Consider the following 13236-nt stretch of genomic DNA (forward strand, 5'->3'; position numbering starts at 1 on the left):
GTATTTATTAAGTGATTCTACTGCCTTCAAAGGTTATTTAAAAATGTTTCCAATTTTTCTTAAATTACAGAAAATATAAAAAATACATTAACCCATCTCATAGAATGAGTCCCTCTATTAATCCTTTGGTATATTTAATTTCAGTACTTTTCTTTTCATGTCTTAAGTAGATTAATATAAATTTTTAAACAAAAAAAGAATATAGAGATTGCTTTTTAAAAGTGCTTTATTAACTTCACAATATATAATGAGCATCTTTCCATGCAATAGGTAAAATTCTTCGGCTAACAAAAATCTTACAGACTGATTCAAAAACACAATATTCAATTAGAAGCTGGTAATAGGAGACCCACGTAAACAAGTGACAGATAAGGGTTTACAACAAGGGCACATCATGAACATGTAAATTCGAAAGCAGGGGTCTGTCTCCCTAATAACTTTAGGGAAACCATCAGGATTCAGGGCATAAGGCAAAACTCATCGTGATGGTCATGGTGAGGGGGGTCAGTGCTGACTGCCCGCAGACTATGACTCAACTGCTTTTCCCTCAGCTTTTCCATCAGTTGTCTCACCTCCTCCCCAATCCTTTCCATATTCTCTTCTCTCATCCTTGCCTGTGGTTCTCCAAGCCTATGCATCATATCCCATCTATACTGCAAGATGGGCTGCCTAACGCGGAACCGCCTACGATTTCCTCTAGGCACACAGTATTCACCAGCATCCAAAGGGAGGGCCAAGGGCTCCCCTTTATTAGCAACTTGCTCCTTTTCTTCATTTTCTTGGTTGGCATTTTCCATGCTGAGACTGTTCACTGCTCGTTTCTCTTTGGACTCCATTACTCCTAGGAGACAAAAGGAGAGAGAAGGGGCTGAACAGCTGGTGAACGCTTCAGTACCGAGGACAGAGGCACGGCTACTCATTTTTCAGGATTCCGCGTCATGGCTATCAACATGTTTTGTTTTGTTTAATTTCACGTTTCCCACCAGAGACGCTTCGTGCGCCCACTAGGGGGCCCCCATTCGAGCCCCCCCACCTCTCGTGTCTTCCCCTCCCTGCCCCCAAACCCACCATTTTCCCTACAGATCCATCCCTAGATCTCGGCAGGCACCAAAATGGAGGACGGGAGATGGGGGAGCTGGGAGGGGACCTGCGACTGGACTCTGCACCCGCCCCCACCACCGTCCCTCGCACTGACCTGGGCCTATCCTTGCAGTCTCCTCCTTCTCCCGATTCTCGCCGCGAGGTGCGCCGCCGGGACACTTGGCCCCTCAGACCTACAGACGGGCTGGGGTGTGGGGGGGGGCGGGTGCTGCAGCGGAACGCTAGCTCCTTCCCCGCCCAGGGCCCTCCTCACTGCCAGCGCCTCGCGTCTCCCGCCCTCCGCTCCCACCCTTGGCCGCCCCGCCCCCCATGGTGTTCACCGTTTTCCTGCAAGGACTCGGGAATGGTTTTCCATCTCTCTTGGTTGCTCTGCTGCCCCTGGAGCCCCAGTCGCCACTGCTTCCCCACCCCAGGGGACCACTATGTTCCCAAGAATGTTGGGGTGTGGAGAAAGCTGGCGGGGACCCCCTGCGCTGTTCTGCGCGCGTCGGGGGGTTCGGTGAGCCGCTGCTGGCCAAGCCAGGGCGCTCGGGCCCCGGGGCCCTTACCTGCTCCGCTTTCCCCCGGGCCGGATGCCAGCCCGCCGAGCGCAGGGCAGCGGGGAGCTGGTAGCCAGACACGAGTGACGACTGCACAGAAGGCTGCGTAGCTCTGCAGCTCCCGGTCACGTGAGGGCCGTGCGTCACCGCCAAGCTCACCCTCCTTCTCACCAACCCCCACAGGCCGGCGGCCAGTCAACTGGTACTCCCCCCTTGGAACACACAGACACCCCCCTCCTCCCGTCTGTGCGCGGTGCCCCAGTGCGCACAGCCCCGTCACTCATCTCCGTCCTCTCCAATCTGAGGGCCCACAAGTGGCATCATCGCTTTGCGATTGGAGTGTACCCATCTTCGGTTACTCGGGAGGGTCTGTACCCTTCCTTTCCCCCACCCCAAACCCCCTTCCCCTGGCCTTGGCCTTTTCTGCTTTCTCTCCTCCTCTCCCTGGCTGTGTATATGCTTCCTAATAATTTCTCTTTATTTCCTTTTTAAAAATAAGCGTGCCTCACAAAATTGAAAATAATCAAATTTTATTTTTGAAAGAAACACTTCAACCTGGGAAAGTAATATATATATACATAGTTTATGTTCATCTGTGGCACACAGAAAACATTTTCTCTGGGCTCCACACCATCATTTTTAGAGCATTCTCACTTGTTTGAAAATTTTATGGAAAAAAAGGAGAGAAAATTTTCCTGAACACAGTTGGTGTTTTCAAAATAATCTGTGAAGTAAATCTTCAGGAAACAGTTCTGTTGTCAGATCTTGGCCATTTTATGTAAATAATCTACCTTTTTATCCTTCTGGGACAAATTTCAAGTTTTATTAATAAACATTTCTATTTTATTCTATTATAATAAACATTCATTAAATATGAAAAAACATTTGCTGACAACTAATGCCATCTGCTACAATTAGTGGCTATGACTGTTGATGGTTTGAAGACTTAAGCAAAAGGAAGAGCTGTGAGGCCAAGGCAGGTTGAGTGATGCAGAGATAGAGCATCCCTGCCCTGACAAGAGGTTGGGAAGGTGCTAGTCTTCCACTGTTATATTCCAGAGCTTCTTAATTCCTACGTTCAGACTCCTAATTCTGTTGCTTATTCCAAAAATATAGATGGACAGATGACCAAGGTGGTGACCTTAATATATCACTTTGGCTCCTTCCCTCTATTTCTTCCCCAAATTCCCACCTAATGATTCACTTCTCAGCATAGTTGGGAGGTCTCTTCCCATTCTGGAAACCAGAATAGGGCTTTTCTACAGCTCTGTGATGAGAAATTCCAAGAAAAGCCTAAAAGTAATTGAGGAGGTGGGAGGAGTGGGGAGCAGTTCTCAAACCTGCCTGCTCTCTTCTCTTTTTCACCCACCCCAGGGAAAAGCCTCTTGGGGACATTTTTGCTATCTCTCACCTGGCTTTTGTAGTGCAGAATACTGAGACCCTCACCCTGACTGTCTCACCTCCAGGTCACCCAGAAGAGCCTAGTCTTGCTGCAGGGTCACTATCTGCCAGTCCATACCCACTCTGATACCTCTTCATTTATGCTAGGGCCTGAGGAACACTCTCCACTGACTATTCTTACTACACTTGGCTTTCTCAACTCAGAAGCCTGTGGAAGCCCTTAATACTACTATTTCTTCTTTTTCTTCTTCTTTCTTCCTTCTTCCTTCTTCTCTCTTCTTCTTCTTTTCTTCCTCTGTCTCTCTCCCTCTCTCAGTCTCTCTCTCTCATCACTTCTCACCTTAGACATGTTTATTTTCCTTTGTTTTCTACCTTAGTACTCATCCATTGAGCAACCCAGAAATGTGGCTATTTTCCTTGAATCACTCTACATGGTCCCTCATATTCAAATAATAACCAAGTCTGGTTAAGTCTCAATTTATATATATGTATATATACACATATATGTGTATATACGTATATATACACATATACGTGTATATACACATATATGTGTATATATACACATACGTGTATATATACGTATATATACATATGTGTATATATGTATATATGTGTATATATGTATATATGTGTATATATGTGTATATATATGTGTATATATGTATATGTGTATATATGTATATATATGTGTATATATGTATATATATGTGTGTATATATATGTATACATATATATACACACACACACATATATATATATATTTAGATGGAGACTCGCTCTGTCAGCCAGGCTGGAGTGCAGTGGCGCGATCTTGGTTCACTACAACCTCTGCCTCCCAGGTTCAAGGGATACTCCTGCCTCAGCCTCCAGAGTAGCTGGGACTACAGGTGCACGCCACCATGCCCAGCTAATTTTTATTTTTATTTTTAGTAGAGACGGGGTTTCAGCCATGTTAGCCCCGCTGGTCTCAAACTCCTGACATTAGGTGATCCGCCAACCTCGGCCTCCTGAGTGCTGGGATTACAGGTATGAGCTACCGCACCTGGCCTCAATTTATATCTTTTAAAAACAACTTTATGGAGATACAATTTGCAATCCATAAGATTGCCCATTTAAAGTGTAAAATTCAATGGTTTTTAGTATATTCATAGATACATGCAACCATCACCACAGTCAACTTTAGGATATTTTCGTCACCTCAAAAAGCGACCTCCTATTCTTTTGCTATCACTCTCCTATTCCCCCATCCTCTTCATACCAAAGCAACTACTAATATGTTTTCTGTCTATAGATTTCCCTATTTTGACATTTCATATGAATGAAATTGTATAATATGTATTCTTTGGAAACGGGATTTTTTATTTAGCATGATGTTTTCAAGCTTTATGATTCCAATATGATTACTCATTTAAAGAATTGCCAAACTATTTTCCAAAGTGGCTGAATATTTTACATTCCTACCAGTAGTGTATGACGGTTTTGATTTCTCCACATTCTTGTCAACATTTGTTATTATTTGAAATTTTGATTCCAACCATTTTAGTGGGGGTGAAGTGGTATATCATGGTGGTTTTGATGTGCATATCCTTGATGACTAATAATGTGGTGCATCTTTTCATGTGCTTATTGGTCATTTGTATATCCTCCTTGGATCAATGTCTATTCAGATCTTTGCGCACTTTTTATTTGAGTTATTTTTCTTTTTATTATTGAGGTGCAAGAGTTTTTATATATTCTAGACAGAAATCCCTCACTACATATATGATTTGCAGATATTTTAGCCCATTCTGTGGATTTTTTAATCAGTTTCATAATGGTGCCTTTTGAAACACAATGGTGTTTGGCCAGGCACGGTGGCTCATGCCTGTAATTCCAGCAATTTGGGAGGCCAAGGCAGGCGAATCACTTGAAGTCAGGAGTTTGAGACCAGCCTGGCCAGCATGGTGAAACCCTGTCTCTACTAAAAATACAAAAAAATTAACCAGGTGTGGCAGCACCTGCCTGTAGTCCCAGCTACTCAGGAGGCTGAGGCAGGAGAATCACTTGCACCTGGGAGGTGGAGGTTGCAGTGAGCCGAGATTGCACCACTGCACTCCAGCCTGAGCCACAGAGCGAGACTCTTGTCTCAAAAGAACAAAAAAAAAAAGAAACACAATAGTTTTTAATTTTGATGAAGTCTAGATTATCTTTTTCTTTGCTGCTCCTGGTATTGTTGTCATATCTAAGAGTCTTTTGAATTCAAGAGTCATTTGAATCTAAGAATCTTTTGTAATCCAAGGTCACAAATATTTATCCCTATATTTTCCTCCAAGAGTTTTATAGTTCTAGCTCTTCCATTTAGGTCTTTGACCCAGTTTGAATTAGTTTTTTATAAAGCGGGAGGTAAGAGTGTAACTTCATTCTTTTATATGTGGCTATCCAGTTGGCCCAGCACCATTTGTTGAAAAGACTATTATTTCTCCACTGAATTGTCTTGGAACACTTGTCAAAATTCAGTTGAGATTAGCCACATAGTTTTACTTTTGGACTCTCAAAACAATTCAATTGGCCGGGCATGGTGGCTCACACCTGTAATCCCAACACTTTGGGAGGCCAAGCGGGGCAGATCACTTGAGGTCAGGAGTTTGAGACCAGCCTGGGCAACATGGCAAAACCCCGTTCCTACTAAAAAAAAATAGAAAAATTAGCCGGGAGTAGTGGCACGTGCCTGTAGTCCTAGCTACTCAGGAGGCTGAGGCAGTAGAATCACTTGAACCCAGGCGGTGGAGGTTGCAGTGAGCTGAGATCGTGCCACTGCACCCCAGCCCGGGTGACAGAATGAGACTCTGTCTCAAAAAAGTAAATAAATAAAATAAAAGCTAGAAATTATTAAATGTAGTGAGGAAGGCATGTCGAAAGCCAAAATGGGGCCAGGTGTGGTGGCTCACGCCTGTAATTCCAGCACTTTGGGAGGCCAAGGTAGGCAGATCACAAGGTCAGGAGTTTGAGACCAGCCTTGCCAACATGGTGAAACCCCGCCTCTACTAAAAATACAAACATTAGCCAGGCGTGGTGGCGTGTGCCTGTAATCCTAGCTACTCGGGAGGCTGAGGCAGGAGAATCGCTTGAACCCGGGAGGTGGAGGTTGCAGTGAGCCGGGACTGTTCCAGTGCACTCTAGCCTGGGCAAAAAAAAGGCAAAACATCCTTATTGCTAATATGGAGAAAGTTTTAGTGGTCTGAATAATAGATCAAACCAGCCACAACACTCCCTTAAGCCAAAGCCTAATGCAGAGCAAGGCGTTAACTCTCTTCAGTTGTGTGAAGGTTGAGAGAGGTGAAGAAGGTGCAGAAGAAAAGTTTGAATCTAGCAGAGGCTGGTTCATGAAGTTTGAGAAAAGATGTTATCTCCATAACATAACAGCACAAGATAAAACAGCAAGTGCTGATATAGAAGCTACAGCAAGTTACCCAGAAGCTTTAGCAAAGATAATTGGTGAAGGTGGCTACACTAAATGACAAATGTTCAATGTAGATGAAACAACCTTCCATTGGAAGAAGATGCTATCTAATGCTTTCATAGCTAGTGAGAAGTCAATGCATGACTTCAAAGCTTTAAAGAACAGACTCACTCTCCTTTGTTAGGGGCTTATGCAGCCGGTGACCTTAAGTTGAAGCCAATGCTCATTGACCATTCTGAATATCCTAGGGTCCTAAAGAATTTGCTAAATCCACTCTACTTGTGCTCTAGAAATGGAACAACCAACCAAGCCTGGATGACAGCATATATGTTTACAGCATGGTTTATTGAATATTTTAAATTAACTACTGAGACCTATTGCTCAGTAAAAAAGATTCCTTTCAAAATATTACTGCTTATTGACAATGTACCTAGTTACTGAAGAGCTCTGATGAAGATGTGCAAAGTGATCACTGTTGTTTTCATACCTGCAAATACAGCATCCATTTTTCAGCCCATGGATCAAGAAGTAATTTCGACTTTCAAGGTTTATTATTTAAGAAATACATTTCATAAGACAATAGCTGCCATAGATAGTGATTCCTCTGATGGATTAAGGCAAAGTAAATTGACAATCTTCTGGAAGGGATTCATCATTCTAAATGCTATTAAGAACATTTCTGAATCATGGGAGGAGATAAAAATATCAACATTAACAGGAGCTTGGAAGAAGTTGATTCCAATTATCATGGATTACTTTGAGGGTTTCAAGACTTCAGTAGAGGAAGTCACTGCGGATATGGTGGAAATAGCAAGAGAACTAGAATTAGAAGTAGAGCCTGGGCCGGGCACCGTGGCTCATGCCTGTAATCCCAGCACTTTGGGAGGCTGAGGTGGGCAGATCACAAGGTCAGGAGTTTGAGACCAGCCTGACCAACATGGTGAAACCATGTCTCTACTAAAAATACAAAAATTAGCCAGGTGTGGTGGCACGCGCCTGTAATCCCAGCTATTCAGGAGGCTGAGGCAGGAGAATCACTTGAACCCAGGAGGTGGAGGTTTCATTGAGCCAACATCACACCACTGCACTCCAGTTTGGGCGACAGAGCAAGACTCCATCTCAAAAAATATGTAGAGAGAGAGCCTCAAGATGTGAATAAACTGCTGCAATGTTATGATAAAACTTAAATTGATGAGGAGTTGTTTCTTATGGATGAGCAAAGAAAGTGGTTTCTCAAGATGGAATCTATTCCTGGTGAAGATGCTGTGAACAATGTTGAAATGACAACAAAGGATTTAAAATATGCCATAAACTTAGTTGATACAGCAATGGCAACGTTTGAGAAGATTGATTCCAATTTTGAAAGAAGTTCTACTGTGGGTAAATGCTATCAAACAGCATCACATGCTACAGAGAAATCTTTCATGTAAGGCAGAGTCAATCAATGGAGCAACAACTTCACTGTTGGCTGGGCGTGGTGGCTCACACCTGTAATCCCAGCACTTTGGGAGGCCAAGGTGGGCGAATCATGAGGTCAGGAGATCGAGACCACCCTGGCTAGTACGGTGAAACCCCGTCTCTCCTAAAAATACAAAAAATTAGCCAGGCGTGGTGGCGGGTGCCTGTAGTCCCAGCTACTTGGGAGGCTGAGGCAGGAGAATGGTGTGAAACCAGGAGGTGGAGCTTGAGTGAGCAGAGATCACGCCACTGCACTCCAGCCTGGGCGAGAGAGCGAGACTCCATCTCAAAAAAAAAAAAGCTTCATTGTTGTCTTTTTTTAAATGTAAGAGTCAGGGGTCTCACTAGGTTAACCAGGCTGGACTCAAACTCCTGCAGTCAAGGGATACTCTCTCCTCAGCCTCCCAGGTGTCTGGGACTACAGGCATGTGCCACTTCACCCAGCCATTGTTGCATTATTTTAGCAGATTGCCACAGCCAACCCAATCTTCAGCAGCCGTCACCCTGATCAATAAGCAGCCGTTAACATTGAGGTAAGACCATTTATCCTTTCAGCAAAAAGATTATGACTCACTGAAGGCTCGGATGATCATTAGCATTTTTTAGCAATAAAGTATTTTAAAAATTAGGCTATTTACATTTTTCTTTTTTCTTTTTCTTTTTTTTTTTTTTTCTGAGATGGTGTCTCGCTCTGTCCCCAGGCTGGAGTGCAGTGGCGTGATCTCGGCTCACTGTAAGCTCCACCTCCCAGGTTCATGCCATTCTCCTGCCTCAGCCTCCCAAGTAGCTGGGACTACAGGCACCCGCCACCACGCCCAGCTAATTTTTTGTATTTTTAGTAGAGACAGGGTTTCACCATGTTAGCCAGGATGGTCTCGATCTCTTGACCTCGTGATTCACCCGCCTCAGCAAAGTGCTGGGATTACAGGCGTGAGCCACCACGCCCAGCCTTCATTTTTCTAAACATAATGCTATTGCACACTTAATAGACTATAGTGCAGTGTAAATATAACTTTTTGAAATAATTTCAAAGGTATTACAAGAAAACTATAGAACAGTACCCCTTATGGATACTGATGCAAATATCTTCAACAAAATACTTGCAAGCTAAATTCAACAGGATATTAAAAGGTTATATATGATGACCAAGTGGGATTTATTCCTGGAATACAAGTGTGCTTCAACATATAAAAATCAAGTAATGTAATGTACCACATTAACAGAATGAAGGGGGAAAATGCACATAATTATCTCAATTAATTTAGAAAAAGCATTTGACAAAACTTATACCCTTTCACAATTGAAAACACTCAATAAACTAGGAATAGAAGGAAATTATATTAACATAATAAAGGCCATATATGAAAAACCCATAAGTAAAATCATACTCAATGGTGAGAGACTGAAAGTTTTTCCTCTAAGATTGGAATAAGAAAATAATGCCCATGCATGCCACTTCCATTCAACACAGTACTGGAAGTCCTAGCCAGAACATTAAGCAAGCAAAATAAGTAAAAGGCATTCAAGTTATACAAGAAATAACATTAGTTAGTTCTGTTTGCAGTTGAAATAATTTTATATGTGGAAAATCCTAAAGACTCCACCAAAAAACTGTGAGAAGTAATAAATGAATTCAGCAACGTTGATGGATACAAAATCAATACACAAGGCTGGGTGTAGTGACTCATTCCTGTAATCCCAGCACTTTGGGAGGCTGAGGTGAGAGGATTGCTTGAGGCCATGAGTTTCAGACCAGCCTGGGCAATATAGCAAGACTCTGATCTACAAAAAATTATTTTAAAAATTAGCCATCTGTGGTGGTGCATGCCTATAGTCCTAGCTACTCAGGAGGCTGAAACAGGAGGATTGTCTGAGTGCAGGAGTTCAAGGTTACAGTGAGCTATGATCACACCACCGCACTCCAGCCTGAGTGACAGAGTGAAACTCTGTCTCTTAAAAAAAAAATTATTTACATTTCTATACACTAACAGTGAGCAATCTGAAAGAATAATTAAAAAACAATTTCATTCAAAATACTTATGTTTAAACTTAACCAAGGAAGCAAGAGACTTGTACACTAAAAACTACAAAATGTTACTGAAAGAAATTTAAGAAGACAAATAAATGCAAAGATATCCTGTGTTCATGGATTAGAAGACATTGTATTGTTAAAATATTAATACTACCCAAAGTGATCTACGGATTCAATGCAATCCCTATCAAAATCACAATGATGTTCTTGCAGAAATCAAAATCCTAAAATTCATATGGAAACTCAAAGGACCCGATTAGCCAAAACAATTTTGAAAAAGAATAAAGTTTGAAGTCTCCCACATCCTGATTTCAAAGCTTAATACAATGCTCCAGTAATCAAAACAATGGTACTGGCAGAATGACAGACATGTAAACAGAATTGGTAGTCTAAAAACAAATCCTGGCATAAATGGTCAAATGCTTTTCAACAGGGTGCAAAGACTGTCCAATGAGGAAAATACAGTCTTTTCAACAAATGTTGTTGGGATAACTGGATATCCACACAGAAAAGAATTCAGTTATGCCCTTACATTATACCATATACAAAAATTAACTCAAAATGGATGAAAGACCAAAATATAAGAGCTAAAAGCATGAAACTCTTAGCAGAAGACACAGGGACAAGCCTCATAATATTGGATTTCACAATGATTCCTTGGATATGACACTAGAGGAACAGGAAACAAAAGAAAATAACAGATAAATTGTACTACATCAAAATGAAAGACTTTTGTGCATCAGAGGATGTAGCAATGGAATGAAAAGGGAAAATATTTTCAAATCATGTATCTGATAAGAGATTAATATCTAGAAAATATAAAGAACTCCTACAACTCAGCAAAGACAACAGAAAACAACCCAATTCAAAAATGGGCAAAGGACTTAGACATTTCTCCAAAGAAGATATACAAGTAGCAATAAACACATCAAAGATTTTAAGTGTGTTTTGGATAAAGAGCCAAGAGTGTGGCTGGATACCTTTTGCTAAAAACATTTAATGTGTGATTAATAAGTCCAACCAATCCTCTCAGCTAAATGGAGGAAAAATATACAGTATCCAGAAAGAATCTGTGGATAACCCTCTTGTCTGATGGTATGGATCCCTTTGACACACACAGGAGATCCACAAGGTTTTTTTTTAGAAGAACGTTATACCACTAAAAACAATGCCAGTTTGACCTGAAGAAAACAAAAAAAGGGAAAAATGAAAGAAAGCTGACATCTAGGATTCTACAGGCAGTAAAAAGGATGATAGAGTTACTTGAACGTTAACATCTGACATCCTTTAAGATAAAGGAGGAATGACTCAGAGGGCAGAGCCATGGATACAGAGGAGGAGGTCAGTAGAGCAGTGATGCCTTTTGGCCCAGACAATAAAGTGTCAAGCCACAGAGGGTAATTCTCAGGCCTTGAAACCCAGCCAGGTTTCTGTTTTCTGTTTTTTTGAGGCAGAATCTCACTCTGTCGCCCAGGCTGAAGTGCAGTGATGTGATTTTAGCAACCTCCACCTCCCAGGGTTCAAGCAATTCTCCTGCCTCAGCCTCCCGAGTAGCTGGGATTACAGGCGCCTGCCACCATGCCCGGCTGATTTTTGTATTTTTAGTAGAGATAGGGTTTCACCATGTTGGTCAGGCTGGTCTAAATTCCAGACCTCAAGTGATCCACCTGCTTCAGCCTCCCAAAGTGCTGGGATTATAGGTTTGAGCCACCGTGCCCAGCAAAACCCTGCTAGGCTTCGAACATGCTTGAATCAGTGACTGCTTTTATTATTTCATATTCTCCCCTTCAGAATGGGGATGTGTATTCTATACCTGTCCTGCCAATGAATTTTGGAAGCAGGTAGCTCGTTTTCCGGTTTTACAAGTCCACAGATGGAAAGGAATTTTGCCCCTACATGGTTCATAGATCAGATTTCACTCATACCCGATTTAGTTGATGAGATTTGGGACTTTTTGAGTTGATGGTATTTAGACAGGATATTTGACTTACAGTTGATACCGGAATGCATTAACTTTTGGATATGGTGGGATGGGGTGAATGTATTTTTCACATTAGATGGATAGGAATTTTCAGGGGCCAGAGGGCACAATGTAGGAGGCTGAAGAGTGGCCTCCAAAAGATATGTCCACCTGGAACTTCAGAATGGGACTTTATTTGGAATAAATGTCTTTGTGGATATTAATGTAGGGATCTAGATATGAAATTACCCTGGATTAGGGTGAACTATAAATCCAGTGAGTGACTTTGAAAGGGGAAGAAGACCCTGAAAAAAAGACAATGTGAAGATGGAGGCAGAGATACCAGCTCTGCTGCCACAAGCTAAAAATCAGCAGCAACCAGAAGCTGGAAGAGGCAAGGAAGGATTCTCCGCCAGAGCCTTTGGATGGAGCATGGCCCTACTGGCAGCTTGATTTTGGATTTCTGGCCTCCAGAACTGTGAGAAAAGAAATCTGTGCAGTTTTAACCCACCTAGTTTGTGGTACTTTATTATGGCAGCTCTAGGAAACTACTACATCAATACAGACACGATTCCCCACATGCACATGTGCGTGCACACACACAATGTTATTTTTCTGAAAATGTTTTTAGCTTTTTCTTCTAAATTGCCATCTTATCTCAACGACTGCAGTTATGTTTTTGTAGTTATTATGGTTGGATAGCTTTTCATAGATTTTGGGGGACCATTGCAATTGCTTTTTATTTTTAAATTATTATTATTATTATTTTGGAGACAGGGTTTTGCTCTGTCACCCAGCCTGGAGTGCAGTAGTGCAATCTCAGCTCAGTGCAACCTCCGTTTCCTGGGTTCAAGTGATTCTCCTGCCTCAGCCTCCCGAGTAGCTGGGACTACAGGCATGCATCACCATACCCGGCTAATTTTTGTAGTTTTAGTAGAGACAAGGTTTTACCATTTTGGTCAGGCTGGTCTCGAACACCTGACAAGTGATCTGCCTGCCTCAGCCTCCCAAAGTGCTGGGATTACAGGCTTGAGCCACCGTGCTCAGCCGCAAATGCTTTTTATAACGATTTGAGAGTGATATCACTTTCCCTTCTCTCTACTGATTTCTCTATATATGAAGGCTATTAATCTTACGTTCATCATATATGTGGGCATTTTTTTCTTCCCAGGTTTTCGTGCATTCTTTAATGCCATTTTTCCCCAAATGGGTTGTTTTTAAATTTGAATAGATTCGTATGGCTAAGAAAGTAATAATGTTCTCTGCATAAAAAATATCTTACTTGATGCACTAGGGACACAGA

General features: G+C 42.1%; 1 protein-coding gene across 2 annotated transcripts; it reads right to left on the reverse strand.

The window, feature by feature from the left end:
• Positions 1-208: 208 nt before the first annotated feature.
• Positions 209-1788, reverse strand: BEX1 (brain expressed X-linked 1). Of its 2 annotated transcripts, XM_055268475.2 has the most exons (3): positions 1650-1784; positions 1196-1285; positions 209-841 (listed from the first exon to the last, which is right to left on the reverse strand). In XM_055268475.2, exon 3 carries the CDS (start codon positions 834-836, stop codon positions 459-461), a length of 378 nt encoding a protein of 125 aa, XP_055124450.1. In that variant the 5' UTR covers positions 837-841; positions 1196-1285; positions 1650-1784; the 3' UTR covers positions 209-458. The 2 variants fall into 2 exon arrangements, with proteins under 2 accessions (XP_055124450.1, XP_055124451.1); XM_055268476.2 differs by lacking the exon at positions 1196-1285 and having other exon boundaries at positions 1650-1788.
• Positions 1789-13236: the final 11448 nt, after the last annotated feature.

Source organism: Symphalangus syndactylus, chromosome X (genome assembly GCF_028878055.3).
Source record: "Symphalangus syndactylus isolate Jambi chromosome X, NHGRI_mSymSyn1-v2.1_pri, whole genome shotgun sequence".
Classification (NCBI taxonomy): Eukaryota; Metazoa; Chordata; class Mammalia; order Primates; family Hylobatidae; genus Symphalangus; species Symphalangus syndactylus.

Coding starts and splice junctions, on each gene's coding strand:
- BEX1 (XM_055268476.2), bottom strand. CDS start 836: ATGGAGTCCAAAGAGAAACGAGCAGTGAACAGTCTCAGCATGGAAAAT.